Below are 23,918 nucleotides of genomic sequence, written 5' to 3' on the forward strand. Positions count from 1 at the left end.
TGTTAATGAGGTGATTTTCAGAAAGCACCTAAGGATGGGGGGCTGGTGGCCAGGGAATCAACCATAAATAGAGGGTTGAAACTTGCAGCCCCACCTTTTGGTTCCAGGAAGGGGAAACCTCCAGGACTGGAGGTTGAATTAACTGCAAACGGCCAAAGATTTAATCAATTGTGCCTATGTAATGAAACCTCCACAAAAACCTAAGCCACCATGCCAGGACCTAAACTTCACAAGGAGAGAAGCAACTTTGTGAGAATAGAACCTCACCCTATGCATCTCTTCATCTGGCTATTGATTTGTATCCTTTAATAGCCTCTGTAATAAACCAGTAATCTACTGAGTAAACTAGTTTCCTGAGTTCTATGAGCTACTCTAGCAAATCAATCAAAGCCAAGGAGTGGGTCGTGGGATTTATAGCCAGTTGGTCAGAAGCAAAGGTAACAAGCTAGACTTCCAATTGGCATTGGAAGTGGAGAGCAGTCTTAGAGGACTCAGCTCTTACTTAACCTGTGGAATCTGATGATATCTTGACTAGATGGTGTCAGAATTGAGTTGAATTGTAGCACACCCATCTGGTGTCTGAGAATTGCTTGGTGGTGTGAGGGAAAAACCCACACATTAGAAATGAGTGCTAAAATCATAGTGGGTAAGGAATATCAGGAGGCACCTGGGTGGCTCAGTTAAGCATCTGACTCTTGATCTCAGTTCAGGTCATGACCTCAGAGTTCCTAAGTTTGAGCCCCGCATCCAGCTCTGCGCTCATAGTGCAGAGACTCTGAGATTCTCCGTCTCCCTCTCTCTCTCTCTCTGCCCCTCCTCTGTTTGCGTGGTCTCTCTCTCTCACAATAAATAAATAAACTTTAAAAAAAAAAAAAAAGAATATCAGGGTGCTGGTAAAGAAACAATGTTTAATCAAATTTTAAAAAAACATTTATTTGGATAAAAGAGGATAAAACCATAGGATCATTTCAATAGATGCAGAAAAAGCATTTGACAAAGTGCAACAGCCATTCATGATAAAAATCCTCTGCAAAGTAGGCCTAGAGGGAACATACTTCAACATAATAAAGCCCTTATATGAAAATCCCATAGTAAACATCATACTCAATGGTGAAAAACTGAAAGCTTTTCCCTTAAGGTCAGGAATAATACAAGCATGTCTACCCTCACCACTTTTATTCAACATGATACTGAAATCCTAGCCACAGCAATCAGACAACAAAAAGAAATAAAAGATATCCAATTTGGTAAAGATGAAATAAAACTTTCACCATATACAGATGACATGATACCATATGTAGAAAGACCCCATCAAAAAAAATATTAGAACTAAGAAATGAATTCAGTAAAGTTGCAGGATACAAAATCAATGTATAGAAATCTGTTGCATTCTTATACACTAATAATGAAACAGCAGAAAGTGAAATTAAGAAAACAATCCCATTTACAACCACACCAAAAATAGTAAGATATCTAGTAATAAACCTAATCAAAGAGGTGAAAGATCTGTACCCTGAAAACCATAAAATACTAATGAAAGAAATTCATGACAACGCAAAGAAATGGGAAAACATTTCACACTCACAGGTTAGAATAACAGATATTGTTAAAATGTCTATACTACCCAAAGCAATCTACATATTTAATGAAATCCCTAAATCAAAATAATACCAGCATTTTTCACAGAACTAGAACAATCCTAAAATTTATATGGAACCAGAAAAGACCCCAAATAGCCAAAGCAATCTTGAAAAAGAAAAACAAAACTGCAGGTGTCACAATTCCAGATTTCAAGTTATATTACAAAGTGGTAGTAATTAAAACAGTATGGTACTGGCATAAAAATAGACACACAGATCAATGGAACAGAACAGAAAGCGCAGAAATAAACCACAATTATATGGTCAATTAATAAATATTCAATGGGAAAAAGACAGTCTCTTCAACAAATGGTGTTGGGAAAACTGGACAGCCACATGCAAAAGAATGAAACTGGACCACTTTCTTTCACCATCTACAAAAATAGACTCAAAATGGATTAAAGACCTAAATGTGAGACCTGAAACCATAAAAATCCTTAAAGAAAAAAAAAAATCCTTAAAGAGGGCACAGGCAGTAATTTCTTTGACATCAGCCAATGCAACATTTTTCTACATGTAACTCCAGAGGCAAGGGAAATAGAGGCAAAAATGAACTACTGGGATTACATAAAAAAAAAAAAAAAAGCTGCTGCACATTGAAGGAAAGATCAACAAAACTAAAAGGCAGCCTACTGAATAGAAGATATTTTCAAATGACACATTTGATAAAGGCTTAGTATCCAAAATACATAAAGAACTGATAAAACTCAATACCCAAAAACCAAATAATCCAATTAAGAATGGGTAGAAGACATGAACATTTTTTCAAAGAAGACATCCAGATAGCCAACAGACACATGAAAAGATGCTCAACATCACTCATCATCAGGGAAATGCAAATCACAACTACAGTGAGATATCACCTGACACTCACCAGAATGGCTAAAATCAAAAACTCAAGAAACAACAAATGTTGGCGAGGATGTGGAGAAAGTGGAACCCTCTTGCACTTTTGGTGGGAATGCAAACTGGTGCAGCCATTGTGGAAAGCATGGAGGTTCCCCAAAAAATTAAAAATAGAACTACCCTACAATCTAGTGATCACACTACTGGGTATTTGCCAAAAAAATACAAAAACACTAATTCAAAGGGATATATGCACCCCTATGTTCATTGTAGCATTATTTACAAAAGCCAAACTATGAAAGTAGCCCAAGTGTCCACTGACAGATGAATAGATAAGGTGTGGTATATACATACAATGGAGTATTCAGTCATAAGAAAGAATGAGATCTTATTATTTGCAATGACATGCCTAGAACCATAGTATAATGTTAAGTGAAATAAGTCAGAGAAAGATAAATATGACTTCACTCATACACAGAATTTAAGAAACAAAGCAAGTGAGCAAAGGAAAAGGAAAAAAAAAAGGGACAAATCAGGAAACTCTTAACTGCAGAGAACAAACTGATGGTTACCAGAAGGGAGGTGGGTGGGAGCATGGGTAAAATACGTGAAGGGGATTCAAGAGTAGACTTATCATGATGACGGGGAATTTTATATATATATATATATATACATATGTATGTATTTTTATATATATATATATATTTTATATATATATATATAATTTTATATATATATGTATATATATATAAAGTATATATACTATATTACACATTACATATACATATAGTGTATATATACTATATTACACATTACATATATATAGTGTATATATATACATATAATGTGTATATATAGTATATATACACTATATATATAATATGTGTATATATAGTATATATACACTATATATATAATATGTGTATATATAGTATATATACACTATATATATATAATGTGTATATATAGTATATATACATATATATATAATGTACATATATACACACACACATATACAAACCGATACACATTTCTCACTAAATGCTCTTTCTTATTAAAAAGAAAAAAAAAGTAATTATGTAAGGTGATGGATGTGTTCAATTAACTTGATTGTGGTAAATTATTTCACAATGTATAAATCATATTGTACACTTAAAATATATACAAACTTATTTGTCAATTATATCTGAATAAACTGAAAAAATTCTAATTTCCATGATGTATTTACAGATTTCACCAATGGGAAATGAAGCACTTCAGAATTTTTAGGGTTTTTGTTTCCTTTTAAATGGAATAAGAAAACTTTAAGAAGAAGAAGAAATGCTTTCAAAAAAGCCTTGGAAAGTACATCGTAACATTTCAGATGGTTATAAATGGAAACTGTGCATCTAAGCACAACATGCACCAAATGTCACCTTTTTTTTGAGCCCTCCCCCCAAATGTCACCTTTTAAATATCCTTAACCATAAGTTTAAAGACATAAATCATTAATAAAACTAAAAAAGGTTTATATAAAGAGGGATATATTTCAGCAATTCTCACAAGTCGTATGTTACCTGATCAGGAGGCTGAATATGTTGGACACACTGAAATATGTGAATTCCTTGAGCCGAGACGAGCAGAGGTTGCAGTGAATGCTGAGACTGGCTTGTGGCAACCAGTGCTACCAAACTTCCCATGGAAATAAACTCTTTCATTGCATCATTCAAAGCTAGAATTAAGCAATATAGTTTAGAAGCTTAGTAAATATAAACATGACATTTAAAAATTATACAATCACTAAAAATAATAACCTAAAGTCAAGCTTTAAGGTGGAGTACAAAGAGTATGGATCCTTCATACCTTTTAAATATTACATCTGCCACTCATTCATTGATTTATCTATTGAGGACCTAATATCTGCCACACTCTAACCAATCTAACGGAGGCCTAGCAGGTACTGTAAACTCGATTTATAAGCTCAAAACAATGCCTAGGAGGTTCCTTACTTCTGGATCTCAGAAAGTAAACAAACAGGAGTCTCTGAAATATAGAAAGAAGATAAATTTCCAATATTGTGTTCTGTTGATTGGGCAAAATACAGTTCCCATTCCTATGACTTTCTAAACAATCTCTTTCTACGCCAGTTCTTTGTCAGAACTGAAACAAGCATTAACAATGTGTAGGAATCGTGACCTAGAAATCTGCAGCATTCCATTAAACACTACTCTAATGAGTTTCGCAGATGCTACAGGATTCAAACTGTGTGGTTAACACTATTTGCAATAACCAAGGCACTGTGGTTGCATTTTCTATCATTTCCAGATCTCAAGAACCTTGAGGCAGCCGAACGCTACCAAATCCTCCAGCAGCCAACCTGAGCTCTCCATGAATTCTAAGCTCCAGCCACGTATTCCCTAACATACCACGATTTCTTGTACCTCTGTATCTTTGCCTATGGATCACACTTCCTGTGCTTCTTTATTACCATGAAGCTACTTAATGCTAATTTATACTTCTCCATCAAAATTGCATTAATCTCAGTTGTTAACTCGCTCCAAAAGCCTTCTCTGATAGCTCCTTATCCACCCCTTCCCAGTCCCGGTTGAGGGTGCATGTTCCTACAGTGCCCTGTGCACACTTCCAGCAGAGCACAGCCTACCACCTCCTACTTATGCCACCCTGGTCAGTTACCTAATCTCTGAATTTCCATTTACTCACCTGTAAAAGCAGAATATTTACCTGTAGAGTACAAAACAATCCCTAGCCCAGAAAAGGCACTCAGCACATGGTAGCTGTCATTATTACTATCAGTATTCTGTACTAAAATGGTTTCCTTTTCTTTCCTCTCCTAGATTTTAAGAATAGAGACTCTGCATAAGCATTATAGAAATATTTTTCAAATGAACAGAGTAAATCTGTATACTTAAGCAATTTCTAATAAGTATATGAGAATGAAAGGCCCCAACAGACTAATCACAAGGTTGTAGAATTTTCACATGGCTCTTATTTACCAATTTTGCTAATACAGAGGCCACAAAAGCAATATAACATATATCTGTTTTCTGAAGAAAGCAGATTTAACATTAAGACTAAAACCTCTGTCTAACCAAAGAAAAAGGCCCATGGCCACGAGTGGATGCGTTACCATTACCATGTGCAAGCCTCTGGCTCTGCGCAGCCTCAGGGCTATGCTCATGTTCTGGGAGAGCAGGCAGGCCAACAATGAGGTCAAGGTCGTCCAGCAGAACCACAGAAGGCTGCCTCCATGTCACCTCTGAGAAAGCCAGCTCCAGGGTTTTTTGTATGTGTTCAAGCCTTTTTCCTTAATATGCAAGATATGAAATGTTATTTCAGGGCTGGTAAGTATAGGTTGCCCTTTTCAGAGCATTAGAAACGCTCAATATTGATTTAACCATGAAAATTTGATCCATATTTTGTTAATATACCAATCACTAAACTTTGATCATTAACGTGGTTTAATTAATAGAACCTCAAAGGACCCAGTAAAGTGCTGAATTTTATAAAGCTGAAAAAAGGAATATGATACTATGCATGTTATTTTTACCTGGACTCATTCCACAGAAAATTTTAGACAGCATAAAAAATTACTATCTTAAGAAATAGCAAAATAAAAGCAGGATATGGAAAAACATAAATGAAAGACTAGGGGATCAAGATTCAAATAAAATCAAACACAAATGTAGCTATCTAGAGATCCCAGAGTTGCTATATTTGAATCATACATTTGGCTTCAAACTTCCTGGTGAATTACCAAGTTTTAATTTTCAAAGAATAGAAAACATACACATTCATAAGCCAATGTAAAGAATTTCTGTTACTTAGGTCAAAAACAAAATTTTGGAGGTTCTTGGGTGGCTATTTTGGTTAAGCATTTGACTCCTGATTTCAGCTCAGGTCATGATCTCATCATTCGTGGGATCAAGCCCCACATCAGGCTCTGTGCTGATGGCATGGAGCCTGCTTGAGATTCTCTCTCCCTCTCTCCCTCTCTCTCTCTCTCTGCCCTTTCCCCACTAGCACACTCACTCATGCACATACACTATCTCAGACTTTAAAAAAAAATTATTAAAAAAATATAAATATAAAAAATAAAACAAAAATTTACATGAAGTTCAAGCATGACTCTGAGAGATGGACAGTATCTCTAAAACCACCTTTGCAGCATATGAATTAATTAGTTTTTGAAGGCTATTTCTTAGTTTCTTACCATATGGTAGACATAAAACACACACACACACACACACACACACATACACACACAGAGCATGGACTGGTTGGGATGACAAGGTAGAGGTAGCCAAGGGGGGGAAAAAAAGGTTACTCAAAATAAAATCTTTCCAATCTTGTTTTTTGATCAAATAGAGGATAACATAAGCATTAAAGATTTTTAAAAGTACAAAAGTATATATATGGTAAATTGCAATTCTCCTCTTCACTGTCCACAGCCGAGTTTCCCTAGCAATTTAGGAATATTTACACCCATTAGAGTATATCCTAAATACAAACTTTTTCAGAATGGTCTAAGTTGGCATTTCCAGGAATATAGTCTACAAAGAGTTTTGGCTAAGAAAATAAAAGGAGGGGGACTCTCCATCAAGTATAGAGAGTTTAGAAAATTTTGCTGAAAATATTAGAAAGCTAAAGATTTAAAATTTCTAAGGAACTGGGGCACCTGGGTGGCGCAGTCGGTTAAGCGTCTGATTCTTGATTTTGGCTCAGGTCATGATCTCTGAGACTGAGTCCCACATCAGGCTCTGTGCTGGGTATGGAGCCTACTTAAGATTCTTTCTCTCTCCCTCTTCCCCTCCCCAGCTCATGCTCTCTTTCCAAAGGAAAAAAATTTTTTTTCTAAGGAATTTCAACAACTAACAGAAAAGATAAGGGAAGATTAGATATTTGTACTTACTAGATTAACAGCATGAAATAACATTTCTGCCTTTCTAGCAAAAAAGGGATTTATGTAGAGTGTTACCATATTCATACCTCGTAAAGTTTTACAGTCCACTATCTCCACATGGGCATCCAATATGTCAAATGCTTCTTTACAGACTGCCTTGGCTAAAGTTGATTTTCCACTGCCCTAGAAAATAATTGCTTCATAAGCAATATATTCAATCACAGAAATAGCTTCCGTTACTGTGGCAACCAAGACTCAGCCTCACCAATCAAGTATACACTACACAACATTCTATGTCAATTCTAACTCAATAAAGCTGGGGGTAAAAAAAAAAAAGAAAAAAAGAAAACCCACCTCCCTGGAGTTCTAGGATCACATTATGGTGCGTGACATTTAGCATAAAGTAAACTAACAGGAAGGACTGAAACTCTAGACTCAGGAAGTTTTAAATTTTTTTTTTTTTTAACATTTTATTTATTTTTGAGACAGGGAGAGACAGAGCATGAACAGGGGAGGGTCAGAGAGAGGGAGACACAGAATCCGAAACAGGCTCCAGGCTCTGAGCTGTCAGCACAGAGCCCGACGCGGGGCTCGAACTCACAGACCACGAGATCATGACCTGAGCCGAAGTCGGCCGCTTAACCGACTGAGCCACCCAGGCGCCCCAGAGACTCAGGAAGTTTTAAGAGCACTCCAGGATTAAGTGGGAAAGAATGATTTCCTAAACATGTATTCAAGTCTGGCAAAGAAAAATATGTAATATTTTGCAAAAAAACCCAGAAGGCTCTAGCTTCCCAGCTCTAATAGAATGACTCAAGTGGTATATAAACACAGGCAAGGTTAACAGATGACAACCCAATCTCAGGAATATAAACCCCCCAAAAAGGTACGTTTCCCACCCCAACTTCAACCTTAATTGGTACTAATACTAAAAATAATCATTTGCTTTGAGAAAGTTAAAAAAAAATACACCAGGTCTAGTTGCTGGGGAAGATATGCAGATATCACCAAAATATGTCTTTTCTTTTAACCTGCTAAAAGCTGGATGTGTCCTATGTTCATTACACCACACAGACAGAAAATAAACATTTAATTTGTTTTTACAATTTTTTAAATCACTGATATTTAAATCTTTTACCTTTAAAAACAGTCAATGCTTCATTATTTGTTACTAGAAGGGAATAATGTAAACATTAAATAATCTTTCTAGAGAAATGAAACCTAATCCCATTTAATTTCAACTATTTTCAGTGAAAAAAAAATTATTACCCACTTCCTTGTTATCTTAAATTAACTGCAATTTTAATTTACAGTTTCTTGGTGATATACAGTATTACTGTGACCTTAGTGTACTATGTAGCCCTCAGAGACTATTAAAGTGGGCAGAACTATTTACTTTTTTATTAAGTGACTCTAGACTATATAGAGTTTGATCCAATGTGTACTTCTTTTTTTCAAGTAAAAGCTTTATTTTTTTTCCAGGTTTATAAATTAACATGTGAAGCATACAAAGGAACTGTAAACACTTAGTATAAGAGAAACGTAAAAAATTTTCTGTAATCTTACCACCTCACAGAAGTAACCACAGTCCATTGTTCTGAGGTATCACCCTTCCAGACACCTCATACACATTTAAGTAAATTTGTAAAGATGGGATTACAGTATTTATGTGGGTTCATGATAAATCACTGTCCTCTTTATCCACAATTATGGAGCTGCTTCGGCTCCCCAGCACACCACCACTGTGGGACATACTGCACATAACACGTTTAATAAGCCCCTTCCTAATGTATACTAATGTTGTTTCTAATTTTTAGCTATTATAAATAAAGCTAAAATAAATAACCATATATATGTTAACTTATTTGTCAGATTACACCTTTGGAATAAATTTCTAGAAGCAGAATAAATGTATCAAAAGGTACACACACATATTTAAAATTTTGCTGACCGGGGCCCCTGGGTGGCTCAGTCGGTTGAGCGTCCGACTTCAGCTCAGGTCATGATCTCGCCGCTTGCGAGTTCGAGCCCCACATAGGGCTCTGTGCTGACGGCTCGGGGCCTGGAGCCTCTTCAGATTCTGTGTCTTTCTCTCTCTCTCTGCCCCTCCCCTGCTCACACTCTGTCTCTCTCTGTCTCTCAAAAATAAACAAACATTAAAAAAAAAAAAATTTGCTGACCGTTGCTATAGTGCCCCCTAGAAAAGCTGAATGTTGGCAGGTTTTTACAGTTCTTTTAATATAGGTTTTTTCCCTCGATCTAGTATTATTTCGTACCCTTGCTGTTTTGTCTAGCTTTAACAGCCCTGCACCAGTTCTAACATTTTGTTTTTCAGCACCGTGGACTGGAAAAACAGCCAAGCTTGTTACACAAAATCTGAAATTTAGCAGCCACTCAACAAATACGACCACACTTACACCTTACAGAATTGTATTTACATTTAAAGTCAACGGGCTCCAAAAAATAAAGAAATTAAGGGTGCTGGGGTGCAGGTCCCATCTATCATACTTTGCTTAGTTTGAGGGCTTTCTCCTCACAAAGTAAATCACACTTGTATAGCACTTTTGAGTTTACAAAGTGCTTTCCCATATATTATTTCCCTTAAGTGAGGTTTATCCTAAGAAGGCAGATTAAGAAACCACAAAACTCCCTGTGGTCATAGTCAGAAAGTACAAGACAGAGCTGGGACTCAAATCCAGGTCTTCTGCTTGTTCTTCATATTACCCATGATACCCCTAGGTGAGATGGAAAAGTCTGAGTCAATACGATACTGCTTTTTCAAAATAAATATAAAATGATGATGCATTTTGAAATGTGACACAGAAACCTAGAAACCACATAGAATAGTTCCTATATTTCACCAGCTTGCATACCTGGGATAAATCTCCACTTGATCATGGTATACAATTCTTTATACACACTGGTTGATTTGATTTCCTAATATTTTGTTGAGGATTTTTGTATCTATGTTCATGAGAGGTTATCAGTCTGCAGTTTTCTTTTAACGTCTTTGTCTGGTTTTGGTATTAAGGTAATGCTGGACTCACAGGATGACTTAGGAAGCATTCCTTCTGCTTCTATCCTCTGAAAGAGATTGTAGAAAACTGGTATAATATCTTCCTTATAGGCCTTTTTATATTGTACACTTCTTGTGCAAGTTTTGGGAACTTGTGTGTTTCAAAGAATTGGTCCATTCATCTAAGATGGTTAGCAAATTTGTGGGCATAGAGTTGTCTATTACCATTATGACTTTATTATCCTTTTAATGTTTATGGGATCTGTAGTGATGTTCCCTCTTTCATTTCTGGTATTAGTAATTTGTGTCTTCTTTTTTTTTCTTAGACTGGCTAAAGGCTTATCAATTTTATTGATCTTTTCAAAGAAGCAGCTTTGGTTTCACTGATTTTTCTCTGTTGATTTCCTGTCTTTAATTCACTGATTTATGCTCTAATTCTTATTTCTTTTCTTCTCCTTACACTGGACTTAATTTGCTCTTTTTTTCTGGTTTCCTAAAGGGAATACTAGGGTTATTGGTGTAGTTGCACATAACTATGTATATATACATGTATGTGTATATATACACACACACACATACACATGCACACACACATATATATTTTTTACTGCATATAGATATGTATATATAAATATGTATTTTTTTAAATTTTATTTTTAAGTAATCTCTACACCCAGTGTGGGGCTTGAACTCACAACCCCAAGATCAGGAGTCACATGTTCTACTGATGAGCCAGCCAGGCACTCTTGGAGTAGCTGTTATATTTTAGGTAAGAATCAGAAGAAAGCAACTGAACTAGTAACAGGAAAAAGAGTTATTTTACTAAAGTTAAAAGTGAATGGAAATGAAAAAGTCTTAAAATTTTGAATTGAATAAAAGAACAAAGATTCACAGAGACCACACTGTACCTCTGAAGACAATTTTGCACTGGTAAAGAATAAAACTGTAAGCCCTTTAAAAGGGCAGGGAGGGGCACCTGGGTGGCTCAGTCGGTTAAGCGTCCGACTTTGACTCAGGTCATGATCTCGCGGCCCGTGAGTTCGAGCCCCGCGTCGGGCTCTGTGCTGACAGCTCAGAGCCTGGAGCCTGTTTCAGATTCTGTGTCTCCCTCTCTCTGACCCTCCCCCGTTCATGCTCTGTCTCTCTCTGTCTCAAAAATAAATAAGCGTAAAAAAAAAAAAAAATTAAAAAAAAAAAAAAGGGCAGGGAAACTCTAGCAAAACTGATGAAGATTAAAAAGAGAAAAAACACAAAACACCAAAATCAGGAAATGGAACACCATAGTAGATTCCACAGCCATTCAAAAAGGATAATGAAAGGAATACTACAAACAACTTTATGCTCATAAATTTGACAACTTAGAAGAAATGGACCAATTCCTTTAAAATTACAAACTACCAAATGTCTGCCACGGTGAAATAAGACAATTAAGGAAATTTAATTTATAATTAAGAAGTTAAAGGTCGTGGGGCAGCTGGGTGGCTCAGTCAGTTGAGTGTCTGACTTCGGCTCAGGTCATGATCTCGCGGTTCATGAGTTCGGGCCCCACATCGGGCTCTGTGCTGACAGCTCAGAGTTTGGAGCCCGCTTCAGATTCTGTGTCCCCCCCTCTCTCCGCCTCACCCCTGCTTGTGCTCTGTGTCTCTCTGTCTTTCAAAAATGAATAAACATAAAAAAATTTTTTTTTAAAGTTAAAGGTCGGGGCGCCTCTGTGGCTCAGTCAGATAAGTGTCCTACATGTCTCATGTCATGATCTCATGGTTTATGAGTCAGGGCCTCACACTGGGCTCTGTGCTGACAGCCTGGAGACTGGAGCCTGCTTTGGATTCTTGTCTCCCTCTCTTTCTGCCCCTCCTCCGCTCACACTCTCAAAAATAAATAAACATTAAAAAAAAAAAAGTCAAAGGTGACAAAAATCTCAACACCCAGATGGTTTCACTGGAGATTTTACTAAACATTTAAGGAAGAATGAATACCAACTGTATATGCTCTCTTCTAGAAAACAGAATAGGAAAGAACACTTCTCAACTCATTTTATGAGGCCAGTATTACCCTAATAGCAACACCACACAAAAGTGGTACAAAACCAGAAAACTATAGGCTAATATTGCTCATGAATTAAAACAATTTTTTTAATGTTTATATATTTTTGAGAGAGAAAGAGTGTGAGTGGGGAAGGGGCAGAAAGAAAGGGAGACAAAGAATTCGAAGCAGGCTCCAGGTTCTGAACTGTCAGCACAGATCTGGACACGGGGCTCAAACCCAGGGACTGAGAGATCATGACCTGAGCTAAAGTCAGATAATTAACAACGGCTGTTGCTCATGAATTTAGATGCAAAAATCCTCAACAGAAATATTAGCAAATAATGGGGTGCCTAGCTGGCTCAGTCAGAAAAGACTCTTGATCTCAGTTGTGAGTTTGAGCCCCATGTCGGGTATGGAGATTAAATAAATTTTTTTTAAAACATTAAAAAAAAAAAGGATTTTTAGCAAACAGAACTCAGCAATGTATACAAAGAAAATACACCACGACCAAGTGAGATTTATTACATACATGCAAGGCTGGTTCAACATGTGAAAAAAAATCAACCCTATCAACACCCTAAAAAAGAAAAATCATACAACTGTATCATATGATACATAAAAAAGGCAGTGAGCACGACACCTTATTCATTTTATTCATCACCCCTTTCTAAATCACCACTTCCTATATCTTGTATTAACAACTCTATATAACAGATGATCAAAACTCAAAGAAAAAAATAAAATTAGTTATTAGTGAAATGGGCACATTTTAACTACGTACCTTTCCTCCTGTGAATAAAAGGGCTCCATTCCTAAGTCCTGCTACAAGGGACATCAGCTGCCGAGACAAAGGGCGCCCCAGGAGGCTGTGAGTGATGTGTTCCATGGAAGACACACCTAAAGAATTCACTCCTCTGCAAAATATATACATTATTGCATGATAAAACGCTGAAGCAGGATAAAATCCAGCTGTAAAAAATTCTGAAACTTTCCTTTCCAGGCTAATTAATGATTTTTAAAAGAGTAAAATGTTAGAAAGTTTCCCTTAGTTGACAGCGTATTGAATTAATGCCAAATCTGAGTCACAACTTTTAAAATTAGTTTTATTACTTTCAAACATGTACAGTAACTAAAAGTTTTGTCTTAACAGGACATCTCAAGGAATTTGTCTTAACAGACACAAACAACAAATCATAAATGAGAGCATTTGAAGTGTTAAAAGAATTGAAGACTTATTTCCTCTTAAATTAAGCTTTGAAATCTGGTTTCAATTTGTAGATTATACAAGCATGAACTTCAACCTACTTCCTGACTCTACCACTTTATTTCTGATAATATAAATTCTGAAAATCAGAATCTGAACTGAAGAGATTTTACTTTCTACATGAGCATTATGCTATAAACATTGTTACTTTATGGTTTAGTCCTTTTATTAAAACATTTACAGATTATACTATTATAGGAAATCAAATCACTGCTACTATAACCACTAAAGGTTTCTGTGAGGAATTCTGAGATATAATGTTTATACGAGAGTCTCATATTTCCTAAGAGATAAGTTAACAGGAGGTTCTTTTCAGACTTGTCTTAAAAGCTAAGGAAAACACAAATAATCCCAATTAGTACATTAATAAAATAGCTGAAGGAATAACTTAATTTGAAATATTTTTAAACATTCAAATAATGTTTTTAGATTAACTTTTAAAGTAAATGTATTAACTCTTAAGAATTATTGTTTTATTCAAGCACATATGATCTAGGTCATAACCAGTTGTTTCCTTCTCACAAATCAAATCTTGAAGTAAAATTTCTAATAAGCTTCAGACTTTTATGTAGTTACCTAAGAAGACAAGGCAAATTACTAAGCTAGGTGTGAAAACAGAAACAATCCTTGAAAAAATATCTACTAATGCATTACTGAGATTATTCAATGACATTAACATCTACTTTAATATTTACATATAAAAACCCTGCCAGAGATAATGTCAAACATGTCTGTAAACATATTAGTTTGGCCGTAACTTCTTACCCCAAGCAGTTCAGCTTTAAAAAAGGAAGAATAAAGTCAATTTCCTCACTGTTTTCTTCTTTTACCATAGGATCTAGAAGGACCTACAGTAGCAAGGAAAAATCAATTTTACATTTCAAAGATATATCTGTGGCCTGTTTTTCTTGGGTCCTAGGAAATTGATTACTGATTTTGTTACACCACCAAGAAAAGATATATTGTGCATGCAAGATCATTATTCAAATTAGCCTTGACAATCATAATTTATTCATCCAAGGAACATAATTTACTCATCCAAGCAGTAAAGAATGTCATCTCCTTCATACATTTTGCAGATACATACATCTTTATTTATAATTTTGATTTGTGTCATATTTACTCTCCAAAATTCTACCATTTGTATCTTCTTTGAATGGTATTCCTTCAATTTTATCTCAAAAGTAGAGACAAGGTCTAGTTCCAAACCATTCAAATTCTAAACGACTAGAGCATCTTCAATTCTTTAACAATGGGAATGAATATCCTAGCTAAAACATAATATTCTAAAAAAGACCACTTTTATTTTTTTTATTTATTTTTTTTTTTTAATTTTTTTTTTTCAACGTTTTTTTATTTATTTGTGGGACAGAGAGAGACAGAGCATGAACGGGGGAGGGACAGAGAGAGAGGGAGACACAGAATCGGAAACAGGCTCCAGGCTCTGAGCCATCAGCCCAGAGCCTGACGCGGGGCTCGAACTCACGGACCGTGAGATCGTGACCTGGCTGAAGTCGGACGCTTAACCGACTGCGCCACCCAGGCGCCCCAAAAAAGACCACTTTTAAAATACTGCTAGAAGAAAAGTGATCTGGTAATATTTGTGAAGAGTTGAGAATTTAAGAAGTGACAAAATAATATGGGTTGTGCAGAACTCCAACTAAAAATAGGAATTTTAAAAATCAAATCCCAAAAGCTAAGTTTTCCTTTGTTTCAATACGAGAATAATTTGAAATCATGATCTATCTGCCAGTTAACACAATCAATTCTATCCTTGAAACTTAATTGTGCATTGATTTTAAATTTAGGATAAATCAATTTGTTTAGATAACTTAAAGAGACTATATAATAAAATATTTTAAATCAAGTTATTCCTTACTCTTATCATTCACGTTTCTAATACACTTCAGGATGCAAAGTCTTACAGGTAAATTCATACTTTATTATTGATCCAATGTGACAAATATTATTTTATTAAAGATTCAATAGTTATGTGATTACTTGTATTGTGATCTTCTGCAGCAGATTGGGACTCAATAAAAAAATGTTTTCTTTTTCTTTTTCCCCAGAATGAACTATATTTAGAGAAAACTCCTCCAACTCTATTAAAAAAAAAAAAAAGAAAAAGAAAAAAACAAGTAATAAATGTGAGTTAGTACTGAAACAGAGATAATTTAAGATTCAAATTTCTTTAAATTTAAATAAAAGCATTCTTCAATATGTAAAATCTACCATTTACTTATCATTATTATGCTTCCTGTTCACATGTATTAAAGGTTGTAACAACAATGAAAAATTTTTCACTTCTTTAGTAGGAAAAATATCAAAATAACAAAATTTACCCACCATCTTTAATTCTCAGCTTAATATATTCTTCCTCTGATATTATCAAAGGAAGTGTGGTAGTGGTACATTGCTGTAGCCATGAAGAGAACACAGTTTTTACATCTTCTTCACTTACATCTTTAGGCTGCCAGAGAAAAGGAAGAACAGTAATGAATTATCCAAATACCTAAATTTAACGTTAACATCCTTAGTTTAACACCTTACTTTGCTAATAATATGTAAACCTTGATACGGCTGATGGACCTTAAGCAAGCTTCTTAACCTCTCTGAGCCTTGCTCACCTCATGTGAGAACCATAAGATGGTATCCATTGGTAGGAGACTGGGGAAGTAAATCACGGTATACCCATTCTACAACAGTGTGGCAAAAATAAATGTGCTAGTTCAAGGTGCACACCAGTCTGGCATGACCATTTATTATCTGTGTGACTGTGGGCAAATTAATGAAACTGTCTCAACCTCAATTTTATAATCTATTAAATGGAGCAACTAAAAAGAAACCACTTAAACATTTAAAAAAAAAAAAAAGCAAACCTTACCAAACAAAACCAGGAAGGATGTTCATATTTAGAGGCACAGATCTGGGAATTGATATTACAGCACAAGGAATACACTGAAGCTGGAAGAAACATTTACACAAGTGGCAAAGTTTTAACACTCCCTACCTCTAGGACCAGTGACACATATACCATAATTTGGCTCATTGGATGGAAAACCATTCCAACTCCATTCTCCCTTGCTTCCCTCTATTAAAGAGGTGAGAAAGAAACTCTCCAATTCCCAGAGTGGACCTGTGTGTGCATATGTGTGCACATACATGTGACTCCCTTCTGACCAATAGTGTGCAATCAGCAATTGTTGAGAAGGGCCTCTCTTTCTAATTAAAAGGTATACAAACCTTGCAAGGAGGTTTTTGCTTTGTGTCTTTCCTTCTGCCAAGAACGCATATGTGATGCCTATACGTACAGCAAATCCCTTGCATCTAAGAGGAGGAAAGTTATAGGCTAAGGATGGCAGAAAGACCAAAGGAGCCTAGGTCCCTGATGACATGGTTTAACCACCTATGAGCTCCTCCAAACTTCTCTGTACATAAGAAAAATAAATTCTTTGTATGTTCAAGTCACTTTTCTTTGTTTTTCTGTTAAGCAGATTGTAGTACTGTTATACCCAGTAAGTGTAACGTTAATATGTTAAAAGGTATAAAGAAATTCTGAGAAAAACACTATTAATTTTTAAAGCTTTTAAGTTTTTAAAACCTACATGAAGACAAAAACAGGAATACACAAAAATTCATATAGGAAAGATCATTAATATCTGCCTAGGAAAATAAGCCTCTATTCATCCAGAGTCAAGCTTAGCTCTGCTGATTAAGCTTGGTTTAGAACTTGATCACCACAAAAGCAGGCTAAACTAAGTACAGGCATCGCTTTCCCATTCTTAAAGATCACAGAAACCATCTGTCACTTCTTTGGATTTTATTGGGCAATGGGATTAAAGACTTAAAGGAAGTCTGAAAATGAAAACTATTTAAAACCGGGCGCCTGGCTGGTTCAGTTGGTAGAGCATGAGACTCCTGATCTTGGGGTCATGAGTTCAAGCCCCACATCCCCTGTAGAGTTTACTTAAAAAAATATATTTAAAATCAAGACCTGAAGAATCAGAAAGCAACTCACAGTTCCTCTAGAATCAGACATGTTTAGGTCCTAAGAGATATAATCACCCCAGAGACACCTGCCAACATCCTAAAAGTTCCACTAAAATATGCAACTCAGGATTAAAAAAGGAATTCTGCACTAAGAGCCTCATACTGAGACAAAAAAAAAAAAAGTCAAATGTCTGTACACAAGACCTAACTTTTGAAAAATACGAAGATCAATTAGCTAAAAAGTTAAAACTAGAAATCACTGTGTACGGTTCTGCCAATGTGTTAAATGTTCAGTTCCATACTATTGTGGAAATGGCATTTATTCTATTTATTTTTCTCTTCTCCAGTACATAATACAAGCAATCTTATCTGGGGTTTCATCAAAGTTCTGTTAAAATGGCTCTTCCATGCTATAATGACCATCATGATCCTAAAGACCCAAAAGGGCCATTCAAATAATCAGAGAAGGATAAAGTCATGTTTGGAAGTTTCAAAACCTAGAAAAACAGTAATTTTCCTGGATTGTAGTGCTCTGAGAACTGGTAAACTAAACTGGTACAGGTGATAATACTCTATTAGCGAGCAGTCTAGCACTCTTTTGGTTGCAATATTAATGCTGTAATATGGGAAAATTTTTAAAAATTACATGAATATAGCAAAAATACCTATCTTCTAAAAGCCAAATTATCAGGGCACCTGGCTGGCTCAGTCAATAAAGCATGTGACTCTTGATCTTGGGGACATGATTTCAAGCCCCATGTTGGGTGTAAAGCTTACTTAAAAAAAAAAAAAAAAAAAAGCTAAATTATCATATTTGCATTGGCACCATATACATAATATGTGTGTTGCTTACTAAAGACTTCTTAGTTTCTCAAAAAATTAAACACAGAATTACCATAAAATCCATCAACTCAATTCCTAGGTATATACCCAAAAGAACTGAGAGCAGAGACTCAAACAGGTTCTATAGCAGCATTATTCACAAGAGCCAAAAAGGTAGAAACAATCCAAGGGTCCATCAACAAATGAATGGGTAAACAAAATGTGGTATATACATACAATGGAATATTATTTACCCATGAATAGGAATGAAGTTCTAATACATTCTATAACATGGGTGAACCTTGAAAACATGCTAAGTGAAATAAGCCAGACACAAAGGGCAAATACCGTATGATTCCACTTATATGAAATATCTAGAATAACCAAATTCACAGAGACAGAATGTACATAGGGTTACCAGGAGCTGGGGGAGGACAGGATAGGGAGTTATTGCTTACTGGGCATAGAGTTTCTGTTTGGGGAGATGGGAAAGTTTTGGAAATAGATGTGGCAATGATTGCACATTATGAATGTAATTAATGCTGAACTGTACACTTAAAAATGGTTAAAACAGCATTTTGTTATATATATTTTACCACAAAAAAGACTTCTTCGCCCTTCTAGCAAAAAGAAATACAACATTCTTATTATTTAGCCAAAGCATCTCATAAGATGTGTAAAACAACTGACAAAACATAAATTTGAACTCACTAAGTTTTCTCTAGGTTGTAATTTTAGAGATCTTGGAATTTTAGGGGTAATTTCCACTGGAGTTATTCTGACTACTGCATGCATTTCTATATTTAGTCTCTTTCTCAGGTCATCTGGAATCTGAAATATAAAAATAAATAAAAATATAAATATGTCTAAAACTTGATTTAAAAATATTCCACAGTGTAAATATTGGTATTAACTTTCATAAACTCGGGTAAATTAATGGGTAAGTAAATTTGCGTTATCATGATTCAGAGAGTAACCAGATGGATGTTCAGGTACTGTTGTATCACAAACATTTTAGTTTTTTCCCTTCATTTCTTTCTTCTCACACCCTCCTCAGAATGCAATCCATCAGCTGTGCTCTCTTGAGTCAAGCCTGTGTGAGTACGGGATGGCACCTGCTGCTGTACCACCACTGTTCAGTGCCCACGGCTGCCAACCTTTAAAGTGGAGTGGGAAGTGTGGACTCCTTGCTGCTATCTTATATGGTCTCCAGGCCTTTACCTGGCACTTCTTCACCCCATACTCACCACATATTCATAAGGAAAAAAAAAAAAAAAAAAAGTATTCCCACCACGTGGCAGAACCATTCACAGAAGGAAAGTCCTAACAAGTTCAGTGTTAGACATTTTTATTTTGAAGATGTAGCAGGATCTCTTAAACTGGGAGTTTAGAGCTAACAGAAAATAATGAGCTGATGGTCTAGAATTTTAGAAAATGATATAAGCCAAAGATATTAAAACTTTGTAAGTTGCCAGCACAGAGGTCGTATGTGAAACTGGCAGTAAAAGAAATCTACAAAGATGACCCCTTTCCTTTCCCATTTTTCTTCCCTAACAATTTCCTCCCTTTATCACCATGAAGTCTCACTCTACAATGCTCAAATTAAGTTCAAGTAAGAGGGGGCTAGTGACTCATTTCACATAAATGAAGCATTACTACCTGAGGCCGGGATGAGAAGATGAAACAACAGCTGCTCTCCTCTCTCCCCCAACCCCCCCACCCCCCACCACCTCCCTGCCAGGCCCACAGTTAAAGAGCTGACCTCATCAGGGTAAGCAGCTTCTGGACACGTTCCCATCCTGGTGCCAGCTCACACCATAGGTATCTCCCTACCTGGGCATTTCCCCCAACATATAACAAGTCCCTCCTCTGCTTTCAGGAACTGGGGAACAAACCTTTGGCAGGTATTAAAAACGTAAGGCTTCATGGGGCATCTGGGTGGCTCAGTCGGTTAAGTGTCCGACTCTTGATTTTGGCTCAGGTCATGATCTCAGGGTTCGTGAGTTCGAGCCCTATGTAGGGTTCCATGCTGAGAGTGTGGTTCTCCCTCCCCCTTTTTCTCTCTCTGCTCTTCCACTGCTCATGCATGCACGTGCCCTCTCTCAAAATAAATACACTTTAATTATTATTATTTTTTTAATGTTTTTATTTATTTTTTGAGACAGAGAGAGACAAAGCATGAGCAGGGGAGGGTCAGAGAAAGAGGGAGACACAGAATCCGAAACAGGCTCCAGGCTCTGAGCTGTCAGCACAGAGCCCGACGCGGGGCTCGAACTCACGAACCGCGAGATCATGACCTGAGCCGAAGTTGGAAGCTTAACCGACTGAGCCACCCAGGCGCCCCCTCAAAATAAATACACTTTAACAAAAAATTGTGAGGCTTTGTAGGGCACCCCATGCTAAGCATGAACTCTAGAGTTGGCACACCTGGGCGTAAATCCTAGTTTTATTTATTGTGTAACCTAAGGCAAGTAATTTTTACCTCTCTGGGCCTATAACTATCTAAGCTTACAGCTGTCCAAGTTTACTTAACCAGAATATACACAATTTTCACCCAAACAAGGACTTTACCATATAATCAGAAATGTGCCCCTGCAGGGACTTTAGACACCACTTCTTATACTGATTTTCAAATTGTATATAAAATATTATTCTAACTCATAGTTTGGAGAATTTCAAGCAACATGAAATTGTTTTCTCTCATAATAAAATTTATACTAACCCAGACTTTCCCAAGATGAAGTGCTTCTATGTCTTTGGTGTACTTTATGGCATTCTTCAATTCCTCAAGTCCATTCCAGACAACCTTTAGCACACAGGACTTAGCAGCTTCTTGACTATGGTCTGAGCTGATTTGTTTTTGATCTAGTGGTTCTGATATCTGCTTCCCTTTTTCAGGTGACAGGACATTTTGTTTTGTTTTACTTTGCTGTTGCTTTGGAGAAAGTAGCTTAATTAGCTTTCCATAGGTCACAGTAAAGCTGGGCTCCACATCAAAATATTCCTGGTCCCATGGAAATACATGAACGGCATAGTGTTTGCGAAACTCAGAAGTTGCTGTGGCATTACACATACTGGGAGGCTGCGATTTGCACACTCTAAAAATATTGTCTAGAGGAACGACTTTGGACTGCATATTTTTGAATGCATTCATTTCAGTTAAACCCCAAGACAGCTCTTGTTTCTTCTCAGACCCAAAAGAAAAAATGCTTCCTATCAAAGTCCATAAGCTTGGCATGGATGGTGAGTCAACTGTAACTTCTGTTTTATTAGACCTATTGTGAAATTTCCCATGTGCATTATCTGCTTTTGAAACTGTCTTCTCTTTGGCCTGGCGGGTCTTTGGCTGAATAAGGAGTGTGGTATCAGCTTCCAGCCTTCCATAAGCAGCAGCTGGAATCAGTGCAACTGTGTGGAAAATAAAGCTCATTAGTACGTGTTCACCTCTGCTATGGATGCATTACCATGGAGTACAGTGGAAAAATATAATAACACCTACCAATTTGGATGAATATGTAAGTTTGTTGATCAACCCAAACAGGAAAAATGGCTTTCGGAAAAACTATTCGAATTTGATCTAGCAGATGCTGTTCAAGGGAAGCAGCATGCAGTTCCTACAACCAACAAACAAAAAAATCAATTCACTTCATGTTTAGTCCATTCTGTGTCTGGTAAGGAAATCACAAGTTCTTATAACTCGAACCAGCTCAGAATATATAATGAAGCTCAGAAAAGAGAAATCTAGAGACACTGATATTCTGGCTTCCAGTTATGGAAGGAGTAAGTCACAGGGCTAAAAGGTACAGCACAGGAAATATAGTCAGTGGTATCATCACAGTGTTGTATGGGGACAGATGGCAGCTACACTTGTGAGCACAGCGTAATGTACAGAGATGTTGAATCACTATGTTGTATGCCTGAAACTACTGTGTACATCAACTATACTTCAATACAAACAAACAACTATTTTGAAGCAGTTTAACCTTAAACCAGGATAATTCTCATTGTGTTTTCTTTACCAGTATCTCCCAATCATCTGCTGATAGGGGTTCCACCTCCACTTGCTGACAAGACACCACATGGGAGCACAGCTTGAGAAATACCTGGAATAAATAAAAAATGTAAAACTACTTTTAAAATATTTTTTGTAAAAAAAATTTTTTTTTGCATCCCTAGAAAAGAAGAAGTTCTCTCTTTAGGTAAATAATAAAGTGTGAGTGAGTGAATGAACGAGTGTGCGTCCCTGTGTGAGTGTGTGCCTGCCTGCACTTGGTGGACCTTCATTTGACAAATATTTATTAAGTACCTATTCTTAGCTAGGCCTTCATATACTCCAACATTTTAGGAAAAATTGTTTCACAACTAATTACAGAAAAAAAGAAAATACACCCTAGCACAACAGATTTAAAAAAAAAAAAACAAAATAAAGATAACCATTAACAAAAGAAATGTAATTTAAAAATGCAAGAAGGGGTGCCTAGGTGGCTCAGTTGGTTAAGCGTCCGATTTCGGCTCAGGTCATGATCTCACAGTTCTTGAGTTTGAGCCCTGCGTCAGGCTCTGTGCTGATGGCATGGAGCCTGCTTGGGATTCTCTCTCTCTCCCTCTCTCTTGGCCCCTCCCCTGCCCATGCTCTCTCTCTCTCTCAAAATAAATAAAAAAACTTAAAAGAAAATAGAAGAGGAAACAATGTCATCAAGTCATGGCTTAATCTAGCATATACACACTCTATTATTTCTAGAAGTTTTAAGACTTTTAGTTTTATAACTAACCTGCATGGTACTTCTAGAAAGTCTAGAAGAGTAAAAAAAAAAAAAAAAAAAAAAATGCTCAGAGATCAGAGAAAATTATTTAGAAGTATAAACATTCACAGCTAAAAGTAAAGTAAAACAAATATACCCTCATTCCAGTCTACAGATACATATGAAATGCCAATGTGTCTTTTGGGGTGCCTGGCTGGCTCAGTCAGAGCATGCAACTCTTGATCTCGGGGTTGTGAGATGGAGAAATAAATAAATAAAACTTAAAAAAAAATAAAAAGATGGGGCACCTGGGTTGCTCGGTCAGTAAGTGTCCAACTCTTGATTTCAGCTCAGGTCATGATCTCACCATGGTCATGAGCCCTACATCAGTTCATGAGCCCTGCACTGGGCTCCATGCTGACAGTGTGGAGCCTGCTTGGGATTCTCTCTCTCTCTACCCCTCCCTGCACTCACTCTCTCTCCCTCTCTCACTCAAAATAAAAGAAAAAAAATTTAAAAGAAAGAAAGAAAGAAATGTTAGTGTTTCAAGAAGCTGCAATCTACCACCTAACTTTCTTTTCCCTTTCTTTAGGCATTTCTGAGGATTGAGGAGTAAAATCCAAAGCCACCAAATGTTACATGCTCCAGTTAACCAGCCTTTCCTTTGTTGCTT

General features: G+C 36.4%; 1 protein-coding gene across 3 annotated transcripts in view; it reads right to left on the bottom strand.

The window, feature by feature from the left end:
• Positions 1-23,918, bottom strand: part of PEX1 (peroxisomal biogenesis factor 1) — a 47,513-nt gene that overhangs the window by 16,896 nt on the left and 6,699 nt on the right. For 2 of the 3 annotated variants that reach the window (XM_042917676.1, XM_042917694.1), the window contains exons 3-13: positions 22,523-22,606; positions 22,003-22,117; positions 21,226-21,911; positions 19,215-19,334; positions 16,038-16,161; positions 15,693-15,793; positions 14,457-14,539; positions 13,209-13,341; positions 7,473-7,569; positions 5,614-5,790; positions 4,043-4,197 (exon numbers count right to left, since the gene is read on the bottom strand). In XM_042917676.1, the coding sequence (XP_042773610.1) occupies positions 4,043-4,197; positions 5,614-5,790; positions 7,473-7,569; positions 13,209-13,341; positions 14,457-14,539; positions 15,693-15,793; positions 16,038-16,161; positions 19,215-19,334; positions 21,226-21,911; positions 22,003-22,117; positions 22,523-22,606 (1,875 nt within the window). The remainder of the gene's footprint in view (positions 1-4,042; positions 4,198-5,613; positions 5,791-7,472; positions 7,570-13,208; positions 13,342-14,456; positions 14,540-15,692; positions 15,794-16,037; positions 16,162-19,214; positions 19,335-21,225; positions 21,912-22,002; positions 22,118-22,522; positions 22,607-23,918) is intronic. The other variant, XM_042917684.1, reaches the window with a different exon arrangement.

Source organism: Panthera leo, chromosome A2 (assembly GCF_018350215.1).
Source record: "Panthera leo isolate Ple1 chromosome A2, P.leo_Ple1_pat1.1, whole genome shotgun sequence".
Lineage (NCBI taxonomy): Eukaryota > Metazoa > Chordata > Mammalia > Carnivora > Felidae > Panthera > Panthera leo.